The sequence below is a fragment of the Manacus vitellinus genome, unplaced genomic scaffold (genome assembly GCF_001715985.3).
Source record: "Manacus vitellinus isolate BGI_N305 unplaced genomic scaffold, ASM171598v3 scaffold_7_pilon, whole genome shotgun sequence".
Classification (NCBI taxonomy): domain Eukaryota; kingdom Metazoa; phylum Chordata; class Aves; order Passeriformes; family Pipridae; genus Manacus; species Manacus vitellinus.
Genome location: NW_021940813.1, coordinates 24,053,964 through 24,079,704, shown reverse-complemented (window position 1 = coordinate 24,079,704; position 25,741 = coordinate 24,053,964). Strand labels below are relative to the sequence as shown.

Here is a 25,741-nt window from a genome sequence, read left to right as displayed (position 1 = left end):
ATACTCCTAACTTCAGGTCATGGGAATTGCTGGCTGTGTAAAACTGACAGCTGCAGAATTAATGGTCTCCCATTTTTTGTCCTTGGACAGAATGGAAAGCAGCTGTTAAAATGTTGGAATGTTTTGCTTTCAAGTAACTATGCTTTCAACAAAATTTCTCTTAAAGACTTTCTTGGTAGTATGAATGTAGACAGTTTTAGCTGTAGCTGGAACTTCTGATGGCTTGTTAGGGAAAAAAGAGATATCACAAAGAAATTTTTGTAATACTTTTTATGTCTTTGTTTATAATACAGAATTTAATGGAGACAATGACTGAGAAAACTGATCAGCAGTCTTCAGTAGCAGAACTTCAAGAAAAAATTGGTATCTTTCTCACTGTTCTCTTTTATATAAATGGTCTGGGTTCTTTGGATTGTTAGTTTTTCTTTTCATAATTGTCCTGTATTTCCTACAAGCCAAGGAAGATGGGGAAGTACATATCAGTGCAACTTCCTACTAGGAAGCTATTCCTTCCACTAGAGATTTAAAATATTGTTAGCAATTTTAAGTTGGATATGATATGATATTTCTTAAGGCTTTTTCTTCCTGTGTACGTCTGGCTATAAACAGTGTAGTGGATTTAATCTTTATTTTTTAAATATGGGAAGTGCGTGAATAAGAATTCCTAAGGCTGCCAAGAGGAGAAGGAAACAATACTTCACGAAAACTACTCTTGCCTCATTGCAGTTATCCCAACACATTAGCAAGAAAATGGTTCTGAGTTGTTAAAATTTATGTAGAAGTAGACAGGAATATGGCTCTTAATGTTAACTGTGATGGAAAGCCTCTGAAACAGGGAAAGATTGTCCCTAAGCTGTCTGTGTCCATGTTTTAGCTTGAAATTAAATTTAAATGTTTAACTGAATTAAACACTTGAATATCTCCCCTTTATATTTTGTTTGCTTTTAAATTCATGCTGATATTTGTGTTCTAATTGAATTTCATTTCATTTCATTTCTTGGGAAGAAATAGGTGTATTTTTTTAATTTTCTTATTTATTTATTTTAGGGAGGCTGGAAAAAGAATCTGCAGAAAAAGGAGAGAAGCTAAATAAAATTAAGGTGGTTGCTGTGAAAGCAAAAAAGGAATTAGATGCCAGCCGAAAAGAGGTACCCTAACTGTTTCCTAATATGAAGAACATTCTGCATGTGGGGTTCTGTTTTAATGACACAACTTCTTTTTAATAAGATGCAAGCTCTGAACGAAGAATTGGAGTTGGTTCGATCAGAAAAAGATCAGTTGTCTGCTTCAATGAAAGACGTTATTCAAGGAGCTGAAAGCTATAAGGTAAGAATAGTACTGCATTTGCAAGACAGTTAACTGTAAGAAAATACTTTTGGTGTTGAAGCCTAGCCTGGATATTTATTGCTATTTATTTGCACAACTATGTTTGGCAAAAGAAATTGTGTCAGTGCAGTTGGATACCAAAATCAAGAAATGTAAGGTTCTAGTAATGGACTTGACTGCTGTCAGAAGAAAAGAAGGCACTTGCTTTCTACTGGAATGCTGTTTCTAAACCTTTTGAATCTAGCATCATACATCAGACATCAGACATTAAGCAATGTGTTGCTGAGGCAAAACATAAATCCTGACAAATTCTTCAAAGTACATAAAGTTGAAGGTCAGTTTGAAAATCCTTAAGTGATAAAGACATGAACTAATGTTTCTCTGGGAGCATATCTCTGGGCACATGAAGCAGAAGCAGGTGACAGTCAGCATTGCTTCAACAAGAGAAAGCTGTTCCTCGTAAGACTTATGAGGAGGAACATAATAGGAGCCTTCCAGTACCTCCAAAGACATTATCAAGGACAGAGAATCAGGTTATAAATGGTAGTGCAGGATAAGACAGTAGTCCTAAATTGAAATGAGAGCTGGATACATGGATAAACATTTTTAGCCTGTGAGATGCTTGAGCTTTAGAACAAGTTGCCCAGAGGACTGATGCCATCTCCATCCTTGGAAAGACCTGATTGGACTAAAGTCTGAGTTACAGGTTTGATCTCACTGCTGACCCTACTTTAAGCAGAAGGTCAAATGTAGACCTGCTGAGGTCTCTTCCAACCTGAACTATTCCAGAATTTCATTGCCTGAAAAGGGTTTTTCCCAGAGTTTGTAGTGGAATAATAGCATTAATTTCATTGTGATGTTTCTGGTGTTGCAGTAAGACGACTCATACACTGAAATATCAGGAAGATGAGTAGGCCTCTGAGATGAATGTGCTTATGCAATATGTGTATTGTAAAAAATATTTGATTTTGTGTTTGTATGTGTTAAGAATCTTTTGATGGAATATGATAAGCAAGGAGAACAGCTGGATTCTGAAAAAGGCAGAGCAAATAATCTTGAACGTCAGATAGATGACCTCACAAGACAGCTACAGGTGTCATCCCAGCAGGTCAGTTCTGTATGTGGGTCTGATCCATTGATGATTACTGTAAAAATCCTATCTACTGAGTGTAATTTTTAATCATGTCCTTGTTAGCACTGTTTCATAGCCTAAGTCCGTTTTGAATAGTGACTTGTAATTCAGGGTGGTTTGTTTGTTCTTTTTCAACATCTGATATCTTACCTGGGCCATGACAAAGGTAAATATATCTAGGGTGTTTGGCTTTGTCAGTAGAAAGAGTTTAATCTGCTCCAGGTCAACTTACAGGAAAGAGCAAGTGTTTATCTCTGGGTTTGTTTAAGAATACAACTCTTCTGCAAGTATCAAACTTGCACTATTTCTCTGATTGCATAGCTACACTTCTCATGAAGTGCAGTAACCTTTATCTGAGAAATGTTTTTCTTCTGTTTCTTCAACAAAATGTGGGTTTGGGTATTTTTTCTCTTTTTTTTTATTTATTTAATCAACAGAATATTTGAACATACTAAATTAATTATGGTGTTTTGCATTTTTCACAAGGATGAGACTTTAGGATGCATTGTAGAGTACCATAGTATCATTCAGAAGAGTCTAACATGGTAATTAAGCAGCTGTGAGACACATTTTTGCAAGGGTGGCTGCAATGGGTTTAGTGTTTAGGATTTAAATTCCAGGTCCCATACACTGAAGATTTAACTAGGCCACCATTTCCTTATAAATACAAACCAGTAGTGAGAAACATAGGAAGATATAAGAAATTATATTCTGCCTGATTATGCAGGCATTGAATTTTTCAAGTTTGTTAAGAAGTAACAGTTCTTACTATGTACTGATATGATCTCTTGGAAGACTTGGTGGTTCAATCAAGGCTTGCAGTTCAATCTTTTTAGGTGTTAGTAGTATGATCATTTGTTTATAAATACAGCACCTGCATCTGGAGTGGGACAATAAGTATTGAAACGCTGTATTATTGCGAGAGGAAGGTGATTCTTGCAGAAAGCATAAATTTGGGGATATTTTTTTCTGATTTCTTTTAATTCTAGCCATCATACAGAAAGCTGGGCAAATTAACTCTGAACAAAATAATCAAAATGTGCCAGTGACTTTAATTTAGCCTAGTTTTAGCCTGTTTCTTAATCTGATTTAACACAATTAAGCTGGACAAGACTCATCTGTAGGAGTGTATATCTTATCTGACAAAATCACACACAAATTCAGCTATGTTTTTTATCTTTTCATGATTACAATTTCAGCATGATCAATTACGCTCTGCTAATGAAGACCTCCTGGCTCGTGTTGAAACACTGCAAAATAATGCTAAGCTGCTGGAAACTCAGATATTGGAGATGCAAAGAGCCAAGGCAAAGGCTGACAAAGAACTAGAAGCTGAAAGGCTTTTAAGAGAACAGAAAACAAAGGTAGTACTTTGTCGAGATAGTGAATGGGCTGAAGCGTTACTTTCACTGGATGTGATTTCTGTTAGACCTTGGTAACTTGTGTTTTCATATATCAAGTTCCATGCTTTCTCTTTGTGTTCCTTGACTGTGTTTATTGAAAACTATTTTGTGTTTTTCTCTGGTTCCTAGTAATTTCCTAAAAAAAGGAAGAATTATCTTTATACAACCTAAGTGTGTATGTGTGTCTATAAGTATAAACAGATGCTGACATGTATTTTGAAATTGGACTGCATAACTGAGAAGTATTTAAATTTCAGGAACATAGTGGTGCTCTCCGAGAAATGGAGGAGCTTCAGATGCAACTTCAGAAGGAAAAGAAACATCTGCAGAAAACTATGTTAGAACTAGAGCTGGCCAGAAAGGTAGGGCTGGTGTTTTTGTTAGTGCTTAGTGGACTACCAAAGATTTTGGCCTATCTTGCTGTGTTGAATGTCCTCCCGTTCTGTTCAGAGGATTTTAAAGCCTGAGGTGTGTAAAAGGGAAAACGTGAGAGCTTTTGCCCCTGGTTTTGTACTGGAGAGCTGACGTGTACTTTTGGGTTTGGTTTTGATGGGTTTATTTTTTATTTTTGTTTGTTTGTTTTAACTTGGGTTATGTGACCTGTCTTGGGTAGAAATAGGAAGCGAATTTAGATGTCTGGGGTACATGTATAGTGCTTTATTCAGAAACTGCCCTTGTTTTAATGACTGACACTGACAGAAACTAATATCTACAAAATACCTACTGATAAAACTTAAAAGATAGAAACAGGTTTTTCAAAGCTTCTGGTTACTGTCTGAAAACAGATTATTTGCTGAGGATATGGAAACACGATGGATGGGTGGTGTTGCTTGTGGATATGGATAGTGAAAAAATTTTTGTGAAAAAATATAGATGTGCAATATAGTTTTTTATATAATTAAAAAGCCTTAGCAGACAAAGCAAGTTGTAAGCTCTACCTTCATCATGTGTAACTTGCAGGATGCTCAAAAGAGTACACTAATGGATATGGAAATAGCTGATTATGAAAGGCTGGTAAAAGAACTTAATCAGAAGATTACTGATAAAGACAGTAAAATAGAAGATCTTGAGCAAGAAACGAGTATTCAGAAACAGAAGCAAGAGACCCTACAGGAAGAAATAAGTGAGTAAACTATAAACAGCAAGAGTCACTATGGTACAGTAATGGTAAAAAATGAAATTCAGAAACAACTTTTCAAGTCAATGAGTGAGTTAGGTTTGCAGGGAATACTAAACAGTTATACTGGAAAAGTAATTTTGACTTTAAGGAAACTTTACTAGCTTATCATCCAGTATTCAGCAGTTAAAAGCCAATTTGCCTGCCTGATATACTGTTTCCTACCTGATTAAGTTAATCATAAGTTCTGAATGTTGGTGATGGGTTTCATCCTAATATATCACATTCATAAAACTTGACTAGAAATTAAGATTTAATTTCTTCCTATCCTTAAATATAAGTCTTAGAACCATTTCATTTATTTGAAGATCTTTATGATAACTTAGACAAAGCTTACTGTAAGCTACTTGTTTGCAGCTCTTAAGGAATCTGTCAGAATTTGCTTAAATATTTTTCAGTATTTTTAAGGAAATGCAGGAGGGGAAGTTTCCTTTGCATAAAACTGTTGTTTTCTGCATTAGAATTCCTTCAGTCAACTATGCAACAGGATGAGGAAAGAAATGCCAAGATAAAACAACTCCTAGTAAAAACCAAAAAAGAACTGGCTGATTCAAAACAAGCTGTAAGTCCCGATGTTCATGACTGTGTGTTCCATTTTTAAACTAACTTTAAAAAACAGGCTGGTAGCTGAATTAAGTTGCTGAGGTTTGTGTAATTTTATCTTGCAGGAAAATGATCATCTAATGTTGCAGGAATCCTTGAAAGGGGAATTGGAAGCCACTCAACAGCAAGTGGAAGCCTATAAGGCAAGAAACTTCACTTTTTTTTAGTGTAAGGTTTTCTCATTTAAGTAATAAGTGTGTGATTTTTACAGGCACATGGAATATAGGCTGAAGAACAAAAAGGTGTTATTTTTACTACTAGGTTATCATTTCTTAAATTAGTTTTGTCTCTTTGTTGCTTTCCCCAGATATTTTCCCTGTGGCTTTCTTTAAACAGATTTGCAGTCTTTTTCCTCTTTCCCTTTCCAGCAAAGGAGAGGACTATAGAGTTTGAAGCTTGCAACTGGGATATGTTTTAAAATGATTCTTTAAAAATGGAAGTTATTCAGTTTAAAAACAAAATAACATAACATATAGCAAAAATCTCAAGTGTTGTCTGACTGTATAAATTTTGTCAGTTGGGCAGAATAGGAATTGAATGTAATGAAAGTAGCAGGGAAGTGAGAGAGGCTGGCTTTCTTAAATGCTGCCACACCACCATCGTAATTTTATCTTGAATTGTCTCTTTAAGCGACATAATTTTATTAAAAATTATTACATGGTAAGCCATGTCTATTTTTTATTCTATTTTTATTGGATTTTAATTTTCACCAATTCTGTGCAGGAATTACTGTAGTAGATCCTATGGTCTTAGTGGCATGTCCCCTTGGAGAAGAAAACTTTTTGTTACAGTTCAGTTTGCAATTGACTTTTTCAGATTCAAGTGGCTGTGCTGACATCAGAAAAGCATAAAGTTCAGGAACAGCTGCGAACGTCTTCGGAGCAACACCAGCGTATGATGAGTGCTTGCCAGCAAAAAATTGCAACCCTGCAAGAAGAGTGCAGAGCAGCCCAGGTACTCTAGTGGGAGAAGTAATCTTAGAGGCTTTAGAAGGGAGTTTTACTGCACTCACTGTCTGCTTCTCTAAAAATACTTTGCAGACCTTACTCTTCTCCTTTTGTCTGTCAAGAATTGGGAATTATCCCACTGCTTAAGGTATTGAGTGGTGGTATAAAGGACTGTGTCCTGGTTGTCATGTATCACTTGTGGAACATCTGGACTGCACATGTATATTTCCAGTAGGGAAAACCTTGTAGTCATAGTGAGGAGTTGAAGTTTATTTAAGATGATCAGCAAGTACATGTTCAGGGAAAAGAGAAGTCTTTAAAGAAAAGGGGAGAACAAAAAAAAAGGAATATAATTTGCTTCATATAAGACCAGCTAACACAGATACTACTTCAAGAAATAAAAAAAAAGCTGTGAAAAATGTATTTGCCAGCACCTTTTAATATGCTGAAATCTGAGCAGCTTCTTAATTGGCAGCTGAACTACATGCAAAACTTACACTATTGCTGAGGGTTTTTTATTATTTATGGGGGGGTTTGTACATATGGCATTGTGTTAAATGTTCCTAGAATGTAGTGTTTGCGTTGGAGACAGATTCAAAATACAGTAGGACTGCTATGTTCAGACTTCCTTTATGGAGATTACTGTACTACTTTATGGTCTCTGGTGTATGGTAGGTGTGCAACCTGCAGGTCAGTAATAGCTGAACTTTCCAAAATCCTCCTTTTGAAGGTGAGAGCATTTTAGTTATCTTGGGGATGACTACTGAATCCATGAGCTTGTCCTAAGATCCAAGAAAGAAAATGTGCATCTGTGGCCTTTCTAGATTAATACAACATGAGTACTTGAAAGATGGGAATAATTCTTGCTGTATAGTGTACAGTCAAGAATAAAGCTACTATGTTGTGACTCAATTTTCTGAAACTCATGTATCAGCTGAATTTAGAAGACAAGACAGACCAAACACCTTTACAATCAACTAAAATATTATATCTTGTGCTTTGTAATACCACTGCAAGACTGATTTAACTCCTCAGAATTATGCAAAACTTTAAAGCATATTAGATTTTTGTCACCTCAGCAGTATAAGAGGGAAACGGAATTATCTGCCCTTTTTTTCCTTCACATTTGCCTTCATTTAAAGCTGTTGATAGAACCCTTCCTTTGAATCTCTCAGTTGAATGCAGTTTTTGAATGTCCAGGTATTCTTTCTTTTCTTTAATACTAGTATGTTGAAAATTAGTGTCTCTAGTTTCACATTTTGTGATACTCAAAGTCTAAAGAAACATGATCTGTTATGGTAGTCACCGTTTTAATTATCCATTTAAAAGAAGAAAATGCAGCACGTGGTTTTAATTTTTTTTCCCCATGTGAAATGCATTTCGTTTTACAGAAATAAGGGAGCAATACTCAAAAGCATAACTGGTTAAGAGTTTGTTTTCTATGTGATAGGCTGAACAAGCATCTGTTACGTCAGAATTTGAGAGCTACAAAGTCCGTGTTCATAATGTTCTAAAACAGCAAAAGAATAAATCTGCTGCTCGGACAGAGTCTGAAGGAGCCAAACAAGAGAGGTAAAACTAAAATTTCTATATGCCTACAGAAAAATACGGACACTCAAAGTTATTGAGCTTGCCTTTGCTAATTTCTGACCTACAAGGGAATTCCACTGATTAGCTCTTTGCTTCAATATGGAAAATATCAGAAGGGTGGCAGTGTGCTTCCCCAGTTACTTTGGTTTGAATTTTTTTGTTTGGTTGGTTTGGGGCTTTTTTTTTTAATCTAACTGTGGCTCTACCAAGCTGAACAGAAGAAATATCATCCATTTCTACCATGGTGGTACTCTGTTAGTTTCTAATGCCTGGATTTATCTTTTTAACCATTACTTTTGTGTAACCTGTCATTACAGCCAGAGGGGAAGTAAGGTGTTAGGAAGTTTCATAGGAATCTCATGAGCAGAAATTAGCCAGCATATTCTGTGGAGACTTGACATGTCATTTTCTCAGTCATGAAGTATTGTAGCCAAGTGCCATTTGCAACTAAGAAGGAAAGAGCAGGTTGGTACAGTTCAGCTGAGTTCACTTTGAACTTTTTCAGGAATGAATGGTTTAGTGTAGGTAAAGTTCTGGCTGCCAATTCAGTCATCAGTTCTAGCAGATTTATGAAATACTGTTGTCGAATCAGCTGCTGCATGAGGAAAGACTTGGAGGAAAAAGTTACACTTCCAAAAGGTCTCTGAAAATCCTTTTAATTATAGTAATAAGACAGGTAAATTCAAATTAATTTTGGAAAGTGTCTCAATTGACTGTAAAATTCGATCAATTTCTGTAAGTTACTAAGTCATTGATGGCTGCCCTTGGTGACAGACTGGGCGTTTCTTTGTGAGATGCCAAAATTCGTTTCTGACCATCTTCAAACAGTACCTACAATTGCAGCCAAAAATCCACCAGAGGGCGACTTGTGCTTTGTTAGAGGACTTTGGTTTTGCAGTTGGTTTGGGGTTTTTAAAAAAAACTTCCTGTCTTTGAAGCAAGTAAACTGCAACAGTTGCATTTCTGTGTGTCTCCTTTCTGAAGAATTTTAATAAGTTTTAATATTGTTATTTTTTTGTGAGAGAGAGTCACCTTGGAAACAAATTGGTCAAGCAATAAACAGATGAGAAATGGTTCCAAAGAAATTATTTATAAGTATCAACTCTAAGATTAATGAGATATACAATTTATAAGATAATGCAGATGTCTGCATATATAAATACAGAAAGCATAAAAAGAGAATGTATGTCACTTAAGACTCTTTCTTCCTTGTGTATCTAATTTTGATTTGTTTCTGACCAACTGAGTTTATCTGTTTTTATAAATTTGATCTTGCTTCCTAGTACTTTGCTCAAAATATACTCCAACCATTTGTCCCCTGTATTTGGTCTCATTGAACTGATGTGCATTTACTAAACAAACAAAAAAAAAGCCTCTACCACTTCTAAGAAGAAATCTTTTCTCCCAGCTGAATCCCACATATTATTGTCCTTCTGTCTTGTCCCCCCAAATCAGCTTGAAGTAGAAAGTGATATCAGTCACTCTTTCTACCCCAATAGTTGCATTCCCAGCGGTTCAGATGGGATGTGGTAAACCTATTTGTTCCTATATTGAGACAGGATCAGAACTTTGCTAATTGCTTCTTCCATAGTCACATTCTAAGATATTTTGGTCATGGTGCTGTATTGATTTAATTAATAAATAAGCAATTGGGATCAGCTATCTATTATGTTGTTTCTATAGTATAGGTTCTTAATTATTCTGTAATTATTTTAAAATGTATGTCGTGTATTTCTTTTTTTTCCACGTGCAGAGAACAGTTGGAAATGGTGATAGATGAACTTAAAGTTAAGCTGCAAGATGCTCAGCATAACTCACAGATGAATGCATCTGAACTCCAGGCACTGCAGTCTGAACACGACACCCTGCTGGAAAGACATAATAAGATGCTGCAAGAGACTGTTGCAAAAGAAGCAGAACTCCGTGAAAAGTATGTTCTGCTGATGAATAGACACAGATATTTTATTTTGTGTGAACTTTAAGAACTGGACATGTGTGTAACTGTATTTCTCCAAGAAAGGGCATATTATTGAGAAAGTTAAAGGAATTTTCAAAAGGATTGTTTGCTATTTTTCATGAGCCATCAGAAGTTTCAATAATGAAAATGAAATAGTAGCAGGGAATTTGAGACTTCTGCAAGCTTTCTACCTCTTAACTATCAGATTTAAAAATTAACATTTTTTTAAGCACATTGACTATTTTAAAGTCCAGTGCTCAGCACTACATTTGTGTTGTACTGCTCAACTAAATTACAGGGATGTTTCCTATTAAAAAAATAGGCAGAGCAAACAATTTCACTGACAAAATACCCAGTCCTGTGTTCACCAACTGCCTTTCTTGCAGAAAGTATTAGATTTTAAGTCTGTGCTTGCCACAGTCTTAATTTGCTGTTTCTTTCAAAATGAAAGGAATCTGTTTAATCTGTATGACATCACATGAGTACCTAGTACTTGAGCTCCTCACAAAGGGTCTTTCCCTTGTCTGTAGAGGGTACAAAGAAGTTTACATGAAATATTCATTAAAAATTACAGCTTGGTATTAGGAACTGTTGACTTCTTGTCACCATCTTTGTACAGTTTTATCTGTTCCTGGTAGCCAGATGATGGCTCACTATAATCAACCAAATTACGTCCTGCATTTTTCTGGAAACAACCCACTTTACCATAGGTTCCCTTTATACCTAGAGAGACTGCTCTTTGACATGCTGGCTCTATTTAAGTCTTTAGGCTTACAAGGGCAAGTCCTGTGCTTAGTCTTTCCATACATGCACTTGTTTAATTGCTTGTGACAATTTTGTTGTGCTTCTGGAGTACCTCCAAACCAGAAAAAAAACCCAACAATTGGCGAGTTACTGACATTTTTCTTGCTAACAGCTACACTTTTCTGCCCTCTTCTGCACTGAAAGTTGAGGCTTAAAAAATTAAACTTAGCTTCTTAGAAACCTGGGATTTCAGAAGCTCTGCATAAGTATTTCGTAAATAAATGTTATAAGAAGTGAAGTAGAAGGTAAGTGACATGCCCTGTATGACACTATAAACACAGTCATGTTGCAATTCTAGAATTTAAGAAGGTTTACAGCACCATGTCTCTAATACTTTTTTTTTTTTTCCGCAAAGATGTCTGAATTTTGTGTTCTAAAATAGAAATCGAGAGTTTATATAGCACAGTGCATCCAAATGATAGGTAATCAGCATAATGTCTTCAGTCTTAGATTTTCCCTGTAGAAAGAGGAATTTAAATGGAAAAAACTTGCGTGGTCATTCTAAGATAATCATACACATAAAAATTGAAAGCTGCTTCAAACTCTAAAAATTTTGAAATTAAAAATTACAGAGTTTTGCTGTGTGTTTCTTACTGTTTGTGTGTATGCTGTTTTCAGACTCTGCACAATACAGTCTGAGAACATGGTCATGAAAACAGAGCACGCCCAGATGTTGAGTCAGCTGACAGCCCAGAATGAAGCTCTTCGGAACAGTTTCAGAGATCAAGTCAGGAACCTGCAAGAAGAGCACAGGAAAACAGTAGAGACACTTCAGCAGCAACTCTCCAGAGTAGAAGCTCAGCTCTTCCAACTCAAGAGTGAACCAAGTACTAGAGGTAACAGTACCAGGGTTTCTTGAGTTAGTTACAAATTTGTGCACCTGAGTCTGAATCTAAAACCTGCTTACACTGTGTGATTCTGTAAATTACCAGAAACCTTTTCTGGAGACACTGCAGCGTGCTGTATCAGTCCACAGATACCAAGTAAGGAACGTGTCTTTGTTATTACTTACTGTCCCTTCAGAATCTTAAGGTCCTTGAATACATCCACGGGAGGGCAGCAAAGCTGCTGAAAGAGATGGAAAGACTGTCTTGTGAAGAGTGGTAAAGAACTCTGGGTTTGTCTAGTCTGGAGAAAAGGAGGGAGGGGCAACCTCATCACTATCTTAGAGATTCCCGAGGAGGGGAAGCGAAGAGGCAAATGCTGAGCTCTTCTCACTGGTACCCACTGATAGGATGTGTGGGAATGGTTCAGATCTGCCTGGGGGAGATTCAGACTGGACGTTAGGAAGTATCTCCTTACTAAGAGAGTGGTCAAACCCTAAAACAGCCTTCCTAGCAAGGTGGTTGATGCCCCAAGCCTGTCAATGTCTAAGAGGCATTTGAACAATGCTCTTGATACCTTTTGGTCAGCCCTAAAGTGGTCAGGCGGTTGGACTAGATGATCATTGTAGGTGCCTTCCAGTCTGCATCCCTGTTATCTATTCTGCAGTGTCTGCATTGTCAGACAGATGAAGGGAAATTACTTAGGTTGTCTCAGGTTTTGGAGTATACCAGACATCCGCCTCAAGTACGAGAGGTGAAGCTAAAGAAAAGTGTATTGAAAGCTGTTTCAAGAATGTTTGTTACTGGTATACTTGCCATTTGATCCCTCTTCTAATTTAAGATTTTACTGTCTTCAGGCTCAAGTGTTATTTTTGTATCTGTAAAGTTACTAACCAGGATGTAGTTGGACATTTGCCAAGCAGCAGTAACAGTTTAAGAAGTTAGTCTATTACTGAAGCAGAAGGGTCCTGCACACAGTATTAAAACAGAAGACTTTATGCCTCCCACAGGACTGGTTGAAATAAAAGCTGATTCTGTTACGCCTTAAAAATATTTGTCACTCTGATCATAGCTACAACCTATTTTCAGGGAGAGTTGCATGAAGATTTCATAGTCACTGAAATAAAAATTGCCAATAAATTTTAGGTTTAGAAACAGGCTTTGATTGTAATGATCATTTGGAGGTGAAAGGCTGTATTTTTCTATTATAAATGTTATGTATCTGGCTTTCTCTTTTTTCTTCACCTGCATTTTGAAGACTAGTTTGTGTACTGTCCTCAGTCTGAGACAGTCACATCTGTGAAACAGCCCTCCTGATTTCATGCTGATGACAAACATCAGGAAGTATCTTTCAGGTCCAGCTGTTTCAAATCCAGGAACGAAGAACTTGAGAGAACGGCGAAACACTGACCTTCCTGTTCTCGATGTGCACACTGTAGCTAGGGAAGAGGGAGAAGGTATGGAAACAACAGACACAGAGTCTGTCTCTTCAGCCAGCACCTATGTACAATCCTTGGAACAACTTCTGAACTCATCAGAAGCAAAACCTGGTAGGTAGAACGTGGCTTTTAGAAGCACTTGCCTACATAAGTTGCAGAAGTTTCTTCCCTCATATTTTCATGCTTTTAGGTGCAAGACACAAGTCTCCTTAGGTGTCACTGAGTTTACACTGTCCTGAATTTCTGTAGGAGTTTTATTCTTGAATAAGGACTAAACTTGCTACTGTAAAATAAAACATTACTACTGGTTTTAGTAATTTAAAAATGTCATATTTCTGAGTTTCTAAAGGGAAAAGACTGGATGAGCAAGCAAGTGAATAGTTGGCAGAATTTTTGTATTCTGAATGAGTCTATACTAGGGACAATTAAGTGCTGATTTAAGCTGATTAATGAAAGGATAAAATTTCTGTTCTTCTCAATGAGGCTAATTAGAGCAGGAATTTATTCATAGGTTTCTTTCTAGGAAAATGAAAGCCATCATGAAGAACAATGTTCTAAAAATACCCCCAAAGCCAGAAAAATACATGGTAGCATTTAATCATGATTTAAAAATCTACTGAACACTTTGTAGATAACTGTTGAAAATCTCTATCTAGGGGTAGGAAACAACAGATAATTAAAACTATATATCTTGATGTATTCTAGAACTGTTTTGCCAGTCCCCTTCTAATATATAAACAAAAATAGATTAGAAAATAAGCATGCAGCAGCAGTATTGATGCCTGTTAAGTCTGCAGTCTGACTTTGCATGAATTCTGTTTATAAGGAACTACATTAATCAAGTCCTGACGTTAAGTTAGTATGAGGTAGATGCAAGTGCTTTTTCCTTCTCTTAGTTTTCTTTTCCAATTAATTGCAGAACCATCTCAGTGGCAAGCAGAACTGACCAAGGATGAACTGATTCAGAAACTAAACACAACAGCGAAGAGTGCTGATCACTTAAATGAATTACTTCGTGAATCAGAAGCAACCAATGCAATCCTAATGGAACAAATAAAGGTTAGCAGACATGCAAGACATGTGAGGACAGCTCTAATTTCCACGGTCTGTTTCTTAGACCAAATGTTTAACACCCAATACGTTTCAGAAAATCCCAGTCTGCAAAATTTCGGTGATGCATAATTTAATTCTGGAGGAGCTTTTATTGCACAGGTCTAATTAGTGCTTCCAGAGTTGACTTCAGTTTTTTGGTTTGGATGGCTTTTTTTTTCACCACAGTTTCTACTTGGGTGGGAAGGCGGGGTAGGGGGAGAGGAGTGTGGAGTAAAACTTTCTACAAAAAAACCTGAAGAGTTTGTAAGTTTAATGTTTAGTAAAGGGTCTCTACTGTTTTCACTTAGAGAAAAGCAGTAAACCCCAAGGGAAGCATTGTCTGGTTTCTCTTCCTGTAACCCCTTTTAGCTGTCTTACGTTAAAAGAAGATATGTGTACTATTGTATGAGTTTGGTTTGATTTGATTGCACCTCCCTGAGGCTTTCTTTTCTAAAATGTTTCCTAATGAATGATAGCATCAGTTCTCTTGATATATTTAACTGTTCCACTCTTACTACTCTTTATCACTGAAATTGTTACAACTACTGCACAAATTTTATCAAAAAAGGTTATTTTTGATCAATAATAAGTTATTTCTGTACAATATTATCACATGTTCAATTTTCACTGGATTCTTGTTCTGAATACATTGTATGCACACATTCTTTTTGAAGCAATATGTGCAATTAATTTATTAGGTCTTCAGAAGACCTTTGTTCAGTTGCTCGTTGTATGAAGCAAACAATATTGCATATTTTTCCCCTCATCTGCAGCTTCTTAAGAATGAAATAAGAAGACTGGAAAGAAATCAAGAGAGAGAAAAGTCTGTGGCTAATTTAGAATACTTGAAGAATGTTCTACTGCAGTTCATATTTCTAAAATCAGGAAGCGAGAAAGAGCGGCTGCTCCCAGTAATAGACACCATGTTGCAGCTCAGCCCTGAAGAGAAGGGGAAGCTGGTTGCAATTGCCCAAGGTATGTGGTGTTCAAAATATTGTCACAAAAAAAGGACAAGTGGATATAAAGGCAACTGGAGTTGTATGCTTTCTGTTGTGTAGACCTTTGAGGGAAAACAAAACTTAGCAAGGTATGCTAGCAAGCTAGTCATAAAACCATTTTGCTTTGTTGGGAAATCACTATTCAGTGTTCAGGAAACAGAACAAATACCCTAAAATATAAATAAAATTAAGGTGAAATATCATTTCTTCTGAAATATGCACATTTTAGGAAGAATATATAGTATGTTCTATAAATTTAATGTGTTCATGTTTTGAGTAGAGTTAAAAAAATTTTTGTCAAAATAGAGGTTAATATAATTGAAATACTTTCTTGGCAGATGTTCCAAACAGGTAACTAAAGTGGTCCTCTCAAGGCAGTACTGCAGATCTAATATTAGTTTCTATATATTAACTGTAAAAATAACTTAAAGAAAATATGGTTTTTGTTCAAGAAATTAAGGAACTAGGGAAGGAAATAAAAAGAGTTAAGCATTTGCAAGAAATAAACCCAGGAACTATGTGTATAATAATGTTCTGGCTCTGCTTCAAATACTCCCCTTAAAACGCTCTTTAAAGTATTGTTTGTCACTTCTCAAAAGCGATAACTGTAGCTTCCTGTACATCATTAACAACAGACCTATACTTTATTTAAAAATTAATATAAAGAGTAAGCACCATGTGTCTATATTACTTTAAGCACTTACAAGTTATGAACAAAATCACATTAAAAAGAGAAGCGTTTCATGCATTCCGTGATAGGCTGTGCATTTGGAAAAATTAGATGTTTTGATGTTGTTCTGGCCCTCTAATGAAGACTGATTGAATTTTTGTGGAGAAAGGTGATATGGCCTTTTTTCAAACATCCTTAAGTACCCAAAGTGGACTTGGTGATAAATCTATGAACATATCTGTGGCAGCCCAAGAGCGAGTTCCCTCCTCAACAAGTTTGAGGACAGCATTTGAAAAAGGATTGAGGTGGGGAGGGGGGGCAAGGTCATGTAACCAAATAATGCAATGTTGCAATGTCTAACATAATAAACTGAAATGTTTTTCTTCCTCCTTCAGGTGAGGAAGAGAGTACCTCACGGCCCTCTGGGTGGGCTTCGTACCTCCACAGCTGGTCAGGACTTCGATAAAACAGTGGAAACACTGAATCTTTAAACACATTCCACAACTGCAAAAAAGAGAAATCTTATTGTAGAAAATCTGTTGGTGTTGTAGCGTTGAACTAAAGGGTTTTATTTTTGTGTGTAACTTTCAGTTTTCTAGGCTCTTCTAAGAAAGAAGCCTGCAGTAGCCCTGAAAGATGGTTCTACATTATGCTCTGGCAACAGTGAACTATTTTTCTTGTAAATGTTAAAGGTGATGATAAGAACTATGAGAAATGACAAATTAATTGCAAATTGCCTGGCAACAGAATTTAACAAAACTGTAATGGCTCTTTTGATATAAATTCAAAAACTTGATCTAATATATGAACTGGAATAACTAGACTTTAGAATTAAAGCATTTAAAAGGATTTACAGTTGCTTTCACGTATTGTTGTCAGTTAGCTAATCTATATGGTTAGTGTTATACTCTGCATGTTTTAGAAATTTGAAATTATTTCCTCACTGGTGATGGTTACAAAATATAAGATAATTAAGAAACAGAAAGGGCATTTTCTGAACTAAAGTTTTAGTCTTTGTTAAATTATTTTTTTTTTGCAAAAGCTAGATTGAAATATCAAGGCGATGGTTCACAAAATGTAGCGGGTGCATAAATCTCTATGAAATACAATGCTTGGCTCATCTGGGCATGGTACTGTAGTAGAGATTAATGACATTTATGGAGGTCTTAGGATATACTCCAAGATCAGAGGTCTTAAGTGAGCTGAAGCTTTTGGAGAAAGGGCTTAAGCTATGGCTTTTTAACCTGAAGTCGGAAGTTTGTGGAAAAGACTAGGAAGAAATGTTCCATTACTATAGCGATGTCCATACTTAGATGAAAAGACTACCCATACTGACTATTTGAAGACACTAAAGAAAGAATCTGAGTCCATAGGTCAGACTTCTAGCATTAACTTCTAAGAGAACAGGATGGAGCTTTTCTCAATAGGTGCATTTTTTTAAATGGTCTGATGACTGAAGGTATTACACCTTTCTCTCACTTATCTGTGTGTGCACATGTTATTCACACAGATCTTTTGCACAGATGAGATAATCTCTGTTCTGGATTACTCAACAGAATGTTATGGTTTTTTCTGAGAAAAATAAATCTTTACCATCTCTACTTCTTTTATCAACACAGCACCTTTTTTTACTTTCAATTCTCTTCTCCCCTTTACAGTCCATACTACCTTTCACCATCTTAATTTATTTGTAAGTTATTAAAATGCATACATATATGTTTATATCCTGTTTATGTTTCAACTAGAGTCTTTCCATACTTTTCACTCATATTTTCATGCTCTCTGTGCTATTTTGCAGAGAATCATTCTGCAGTACACATACCAATACTAAATAGCATTCTTCCTTTCCTACCTCTCTTGGTTGAGGCTCTGAGGAAATGATGCTTGTTCCTTTAATATTGCCTTATTTAGGGCTGAGATTAATCTGGACATATGAACAGCAGAAAGTCAACACATTGAGAATAAACTGTTCAGTTAGTGTACTTTTGGTTTAATTTTTTGTTTCTTGTATATATTTCAGTACACAATCAACAAAGCTAATGGGCTTTATTTAGGTATTTTAATTCCTTTCCATCTTAGGCATTTTTTTTTTTTTACTTCCCCTCCAATATGTGTTTTAACTGGAACCCTTGTGGTTTGTGCTACCGGGGAAAACATTCTCTGTGGACTTTCAGATCACAGAACTGATGGTAAGTAGTAGTGTGAGGGATGAGTCTTTTAGATGTCTGTAAGTATCAAACATGAGGTTACATTTAGTCTTTCTTGCATTGGCCTTCGGAAGGATTTACCATCTTTAGCATTCACAATTTGCACCAGATCTCAGATGTTGAGTTCTAACGCTGTTCATAGCTGGGTTTGGTTAATGTCACTCAAAGGAATGCCAAAACACAGTGACGGGAGAGATTTGAAGTATGTATAAAAATAAGTGCAAGTCATTCTCCTGCTGTGATTTCAACAATGGAAGCACATAAGTAGAAGAGTACAGCTTTTTCTTACTTAGTTCACACTCCATTTGCAGCTGATCTGATTTAGTCTCTGCTATTGCTGAAGAGCTGTGACAAGTTCCTCTTAAAATGCACATATTTCAGAACTGTAAATTATTTAACATTGTAAGCTGTGAATAAATGTATGCAAGTAACATATATCACTGGTTGTATTAAATACCGGTTGCTTATTGACTTCTTTCAAGTCTGAGTTGCATGCTCACTGTTTTTAGTAAAACTTGAGTACTGTACTTATGAATGTAGTGAACAACTTGCATTACTTTTTTTTTTTTTTTTTACAATGGAAGATTGAAATCTTAATTAATGTAAAAGTATTTTAATAACAGTTACTAAACTGTGTTCTGTTGCTGAGATTGCCAGGACTTACCTTTGTGGTAAGCAAATAAATCAGAGTTTAATAGACATTTGCAGTAAATGGCATAGAAGAATGTGAACTGGAAGCAGGATTATTTTGCATAGAAAACTTTTTATATGTCATATATTTGCATTTGTAATGTACAGCATTGTAGCTGTGATTTGCTTTCAAAAAGCAGTTTGAAGTAACTAGTACTGCTGCTTCTTGATATTCTGTGGTGCTCATCTTTTGGAAGAGCACTGTGCTAACTCTGCTTTCTGGTTCTTTTTGTTTTCTTTACAGTGCCGTGTTTGTTAGAATGTTTCCTAGAAAATGTCACCCTTGCCCAAAGAGTTTATAAGCTTAGGACCAATTTTTATCTTCTATCAGCCTGCCTTCAGCCCAAGCCTAAGGAGGGCATAATAATAATAATAATAATAATAAAGATTCTGCTGTCACTATGCAGAGTATATTTATTAATTAAAAACCAAAAATGGGAGTAATTCAGAATTCCCAGACCTACGTGTGCACTGCGGCTGAATTTTTAACTACCTAATGCTGACTTAGAAACAGGTTGTATACCCTTCATGTTCCCTTTACCCTAGAGAGAGACTCATCTGTGCAAGCAAAAGTGCTCCAGCTGAAAGACAGGAAGACCAGAGCTTGTCAGGCTGTTGTGTAGATGTGGCCAGTTGTAGTTGGGGTTCATGATGGCCAAAGGGAACCCATGGTAGAAATGATACACGGAAAAGTAGAGTTGCTTTTTTCTTTCGTGACCCTCCCTCCCCAAAGTACAACTGAGAATACAGGGTTAGATAATTTTCTAAACTTACATTTTCCCTTGGCTATCTCCCTCCATCCCTTTGCTTTGATAGGAGATGATATATCATGAAATTGTGGAGGAATGCTTAAAAACTCTCCTTAGTTTGTACTAAGTGGCTTTGAACCACCTATGCTTCATTTGACTTATGCCTTGGCTTCACCCAGTGCACCAATACTTCCTCAACTACCTGCTACTTCCATTATTACTGGTACTGTAAAAATATCTCCCTTAGGAGCCTTGTGAATAGCAGTCTCCACCCACAAGCTGAGAAACCAAATGTATGAAGAGGTTAAAATATATTTGTTGTAGTAATTTCAGAACTGGTAGTCTGGATAGATAAGTGTTTTGGTTGGAAATAATGTTTTTGATGGTCTTTTCATGTGGCCATCACTTCAATAAAATTCATCTTTACTCAACAGAGTGCCTTTCTTTTTACCTGAATACCTATTCTTACCTGAGAAAATGTTACAGGTGCAAGGTAGAAAACAAGGGGATGATTACCAATGTATTAAAGATACTTTATGGATCTAGTATAGTATCCACAGCTTTTACTTTAGAAGATTAGAAGAGCAATGAAGTCATCTGGATGAATGGAAAAGAAATTGTTTTGTTATGGGTGGGGGTTTTTTAGAATTTTTTTTTTTTTAAAAAAGGTTCATTTAAATTACTTCAAATGTGTTGCTAGATTGTTACCAGCAATCTGACAATATCTGACATGAAGGAGAGGAGGGATGCAGAAGCTAATAATGTCTGTGTTAAAAGGATTGCACTTAGTATGTTTATTTTAAGTACGAGAGACCTAATAAATCAGCACCCCCTTCTAATAGCAGTCAACTTTGAATGACCTCTTCCCTAATTCCCTGTGATAATTTTTCTTGATCTGCATAGTTGTCCTAGTGCAAAGATTAGATCTTCTATGGATGAAGAAGGAGGTGGTTGGTTTGTTTGCTTGATTTAAGGGAGTTTGGTGTGTTTATCTTCTTACCAACCATTTTTCTTAAGTTGTACATATTATACAAATACATGGTCAGGGAGGGGGATCATAAGCTGCAAAAAGAAAACATAATAAATGGATATAAGAGTCAAAAAGAAGCCTGATACAGTCAACTTCTAGCAGCTTTCACATAAATATATATGCTACAGGGAAGGGAAATAATAATCTGATTGCTTTTAAAACTGAATTTGATTAAAATTTGTCATATGGTTGTGCAAGGTTGAGAAGGTATGTCTTAGATTCAAGAGATTTCTTACTGTCCTGTGTTCTTCAGGCTCATCCTGAGGATCAAGGCTGGCTTGAATAATTAAAACTGAGGATAGTAAAACAAAGAGTGGAAATGTGCATCAGTTACTGCTCCAACAATTCAGTTCACCTTGGTATTAGCAAATCGTTTATTTTTTGCTGTCAGTTAAATGCCTGAAGGCTTCTTACGAATCCAAGGTGAATGTAATCAGTGTAAAAAACAGTATGCTCTTTTGGGCCTGGGCACACTCCCCGTCCTCTTAAAATGGCCTTTGAAAGTGTTTTAAATTCACAGACATTGGATAGCAGCTGTATATGAGTATAGGATTTAAGCCCAGTTTATTGTTTCATTGCTTGAAAATCGAAGCTTGTTCTGAGAGCATTCAGACTGTTTCCGGAGGGGAGGTACATATCAGCTCTTGGATCTCGCCCTTTGCACCATGCAGAGCATCTCAAATATAAAAACCATAGAAACCGTTACAGAGCTCCAGACAAAAGCTTTTACTTAAATACTGCTTTACTGTTGTTATTGCCGTTTGTGGAGTTACATTGCTGATGCTCAGTGTTACTCTCGCCAAGGGAGAATGCCAATCCTATCAGTTTGGCTTTAGCACCCAAATATTTATACAGACTCGGTAAATCCCCTCTCACTAGTAGTCACAGCATTTACTTAGCCCTGCAGCTGCAGCAATCCCGGTGAAGCTGCCTTTGCAGGGGGACAGGTGGGTGGTCCCTTCACTCCACGGGCAGAGGGCTACAGCCTATGGAACAGTGGGAAGAAAAGCAGCTGGTGGTGATAAACACTTAAAACAGCTCATGTTGTTGATGTGGCGGCTTTCTGTCCCTGCCCGAACATTCCCCACCAACCTTTCTCTTGGAAACCGGTTAAACCAGTTGTTTGCAGAGTGGTGGGAGATTGTGGATATATGAAATGTATCTTGCAGGTGGGGGATTTTCAGAAAACACAGAAAAGCTAACAACAGTTTTTATAACGTTCTGAGAAGGATAGGAATTGCAGTGACAAAAAGCTTAAAATAGAAAAATGACACACTTAAATGAAAAATATGAGAATAATACCATGATAGCCAAAAGTCATTAAGTTATTTCTTAAGGGACATGTTTTGTGGTGCTGCTATCAGCTTTTCCTTTAGCCATTATTGTGCCTGTCCAATTACTGACCTTGTCACAAAGCAGAAATTTATGCTGCTAACTATGGAATTTTAATGATCAATTTTGCAGGGGGTTGAGATTGGTCTATAAAAGTAATATCCCTGTTCTTGCACAGTCTCCTTCCCTCTTTCAAGAAATGGTGACAACAAATATACTATGTGTGTCTAAAATGCATGAAGCAGAAATCTAACTGCTTTTATAAAAATAATTTGTTACTTGTGAATTCCTTAACAGCTTTGCTAGGAATATTTAGCTGGACACCCTGTGTTCAAAAATTATTCATACTTACCCGGTCAAAGTTTCCTTCATTGCTGCTTTAACTTCATATCTTTGGAGGTGTGACATGAAGAACACTGACCCAGTTTACAATTTAATTCCATTGATTGTACTAAGATAAACAACCATGGGACTGCTCTGCTAATAGGCACTCGGAGTCAGGGTAGGCTTAAGATTGAATATTAGAAAGAAATTCTTAACTGTGAGGGTAGTGAGGTACAGGAACAGGTTGCTGTCATTTGTAGTCACAGAATCAATTGTTTTGGAGAAGACCTCAAAGATCATTGAGTCCCACTGTTAACCTGGCATTGCCAAGTCTACCTCTAAACCATGTCCCTAAGTGCCACTGCCAGCTGCCATACAATAAGTTTGGAATTTCAACAGTGATGGAAGATGTAAACATGTTCTGGAAACAGAACATCAAAAGCATATGGCTACTTAAAATTGCATTTTATGCTAGTCTAGCAGGGAGAGATGGAAGGCAAAAAAAAGATGGATTAATTTTGTGATTAATGTGCTGGTCGGGAGACATGGAGTCCAAATTCTCTGCTTTGCCACATGCTTCCTTTGTGAATTTAATTTCGGTTTGTCTGTCTCTGTATCCTGGCTTGTCTGCTGGGGATAATGGCACTTCTCCACCTGATGCCAAGTAAATTAGCAGCATAAAGTTAAACTTTGTGAGGGCTTTGTAAGCAGAAATAAGGAGGCAGATTACCATTTTTTTTTAAACTGCGTAGGAAGAAAATGGTCGTAGCCTTCATTATACTAGAATGGAAGGGGTTATCTTTTTCTTTTAAGTTTGTGGTGTGTGTTTGTGAATCCTATTAACCTATTTGCCTGAGTATTCTGGACTGAATTTTACAAGATAATTAGAATGCCAGCATGCTCTAATACTAGGTAATGGACAATTAATAACAATTAAGAATTGTTATTTCTGTTGTACAGCAAGACACAACAAAAATTTAAATCAGACCCCAAGGTGCAAACTTGCTACAAAGTGCACAGAGCCTGGGGCAGCAATCTATGAAACTGAATTCCTGGTTTTTCTTCGTACAGTGTTTCCGAAAGCTGCTGCTACTTAGTGTTTGGCATAAGTACATGTTTGGGGGATGCTCTCCAGCTCTCTATAGAATGCCTTTGCTACTTTAAGATTATATTACTAGCAGACTGGGCTCTAGGGATTTCATTTTTAAAAGCTCTGGAAAACTGCACATGGTGCAATTCGCTTGCCGTTAAATCTATTAATGTGCTCTCCAAAGGAAGTGCCGTAACGGCTGCAGTAGTTGGCTGGCACTGCCTGTTAATTATTTCCAGAATTTACTGTTTTGGAGTTTGCTGCCCTGGTAGTCATATGCCTGCCCAGCCACCTCCCCCCCAGTTTCAGGCTGTGCTGGTCAGAGGTGCTGCTCCTCAGCTGGGCTCAGCAGCCAGGGACAACCGTCTTGTCCAGCTCCCCAGGAGGACTTGCAATGGGAGAGGCCCTGAAATCCTTGCAGAAGAACTGAGGTTAATTAAAGACATTCATAGAAGCTGTCTACAAGTAATGGCAGACTGCCCAAAGCTGATTAGAAAAAAACCAAAAGGGTTGTATTACTTTCATCTGGCACAGAATGAGTACTTACTTATTTAGATGCTATAAGAAAGCTCTGCTGACAGACTCATTAAAATGAGTGGGTGGTTTGGGTTTGTTTTTGGTTTGGTTTTTTTGGGTTGAGGGGTTTTTTTTGAGGGGGGGGGTTGTTTTTTAATATAATTACAGAATGGTTGAGGTTTGTAGGTACCTCTGGAGGTCACTTGTCCAACCTCCCTGCTCAAGCAGGGCCTCCTACAGCCAGATTCCCAGGACAGTGTCCAGACAGCTACGGGATATCTTCAAGGATGGAAACTCCACAGCCTCCACAAGCAACCTGTGCTGGTGCTCAGTCACTCTCACAGTGAAAATTTTCTCCCTGATATTCAGAGAGAATCTCCTGTGTTGCAGTTTCTGCCCATTGCCTCTGGTCCTGTCAGTGGGCACCACTGAAAAGAGACTGGTTCTGTCCTCTGTGTACCCTCCCTTTTCCGGTATTTTTATTAATTTATAAGATCCCTCTAAGCCTTTCTTCTCTAGGTAGAGCAGTCCCAGCTCTTTCGGTCTCCTCATAGTAGAGGTGCTCCAGTCCCTTAGTCGTCTTAGTAGCCATTCATTGGACTCTTTCCAGTATGTCCACGTATCTCTCGCACCTGGAAGTTCAGAACTGGACCCAGCCCTCCAGGTGTGGCTTCACCAGTGCTGAGTAAAGAGGAGGGGATCACCTCCCTCTCTTTTGGCATACTATCCCTTCCCTTTCCAGCTGTGTACTTTATTTCCCTCTTTGTGCAGAAATGTATTCTCTGTGATGCTAAAGTTTTGCTATGTTTGATTCCTAAAGTTGGCAAGCAAAACTGAACCCTGCCAAGAAGCAAAATAACAAATAAACAAACAACAGTCCTCCAGACTGTCTGATGTTTTTGTGTTTTTACAGTGGTAGTTCTCTCTAGAACCATGCTCGTGGCCCAGCCATCAAATATCTTTTCTGCATTATAGTCCTCAAAATTTACATTCTTTTCCTGGTTCTAATGGATGTACTTCATGTACACGTATTTTGAATTATTCTTTCTGATGCATGCTTACTCATACCTGTCCATGCTGATTTTGACTGGATTAACATATTCCCTGAGTTATCGTCTTCTTGGAGCCATATAGAGACTTCCTCAATCCTGGCAAGCAAATATTTGCATTTTTCATTCCACCACACCACTTCCTTCTTCTGATATTAAAGATGGCAATGAGTGGTGATACAGACACCTTAATAAATCCCACATTTTCTATTATGCTCCTCTCAATTGTTCATTTGTCCATACATCCCTGAAACTGGTATGGTTTGGAACGAGATAGTTTCTCTCCAAGAAAAGCAGGAGGTTTGGCCCCAGGTTTGGCAGCGCTGGTGTTGAAGGTAACTTTCATTTACTTTCTAAACACGGGGTAGCTGAGCCTAACCAACGTGCTGGCCTTTCCCCACGCCATTGCTTATTGGTACTGTTACATTTTTAAATAATATTGATTAAAAACGTACTCTTGCTCCAGCAAACTCTCACCTAACCATATCTGGTGCCCTAAGGTGAGGCGACAGCTCTTTTGCTACAAATAATTCTGTACTATGCAACCACACACAGGAAACAGTGAAAATATTTGGAATTGTTTTGACAGCAATTTTCTGTTCTGGAAAACAAATAATTAAAATAACAGCAGCAGACGCTCCCAGGAGGCACCTACTTCACGTAACTCTGCGGGGCGTTCTGGCCGCCGCCGCGCCTCCGGCTGGGCTGGCACAGGAGGCGAGCGATCCGACGCCGCGGGGATGTTGGGAAGCCTCTGGGGGCGGCGGGACCCTAAGTTTTGTCGGGGACGTC

The 25,741-nt window shown here is 37.3% G+C and overlaps 1 protein-coding gene across 4 annotated transcripts in view; it reads left to right on the top strand.

Moving 5' to 3' along the window:
- Positions 1–20,039, top strand: part of GCC2 (GRIP and coiled-coil domain containing 2) — a 30,042-nt gene extending 10,003 nt beyond the window's left edge. For 2 of the 4 annotated variants that reach the window (XM_018084170.2, XM_018084171.1), the window contains exons 7-24: positions 294–363; positions 1,048–1,148; positions 1,228–1,326; positions 2,315–2,434; positions 3,658–3,822; positions 4,119–4,223; positions 4,822–4,984; positions 5,500–5,600; positions 5,707–5,784; positions 6,458–6,595; positions 8,039–8,160; positions 9,932–10,108; positions 11,558–11,775; positions 11,872–11,922; positions 13,119–13,313; positions 14,122–14,261; positions 15,068–15,269; positions 19,104–20,039. In XM_018084170.2, coding sequence (XP_017939659.1) covers positions 294–363; positions 1,048–1,148; positions 1,228–1,326; positions 2,315–2,434; positions 3,658–3,822; positions 4,119–4,223; positions 4,822–4,984; positions 5,500–5,600; positions 5,707–5,784; positions 6,458–6,595; positions 8,039–8,160; positions 9,932–10,108; positions 11,558–11,775; positions 11,872–11,922; positions 13,119–13,313; positions 14,122–14,261; positions 15,068–15,269; positions 19,104–19,303 — 2,445 coding nt within the window. In that variant the 3' untranslated portion in view covers positions 19,304–20,039. The other 2 variants (XM_018084172.2, XM_018084173.2) reach the window with 2 other exon arrangements.
- The last annotated feature ends 5,702 nt before the right edge of the window (positions 20,040–25,741 follow it).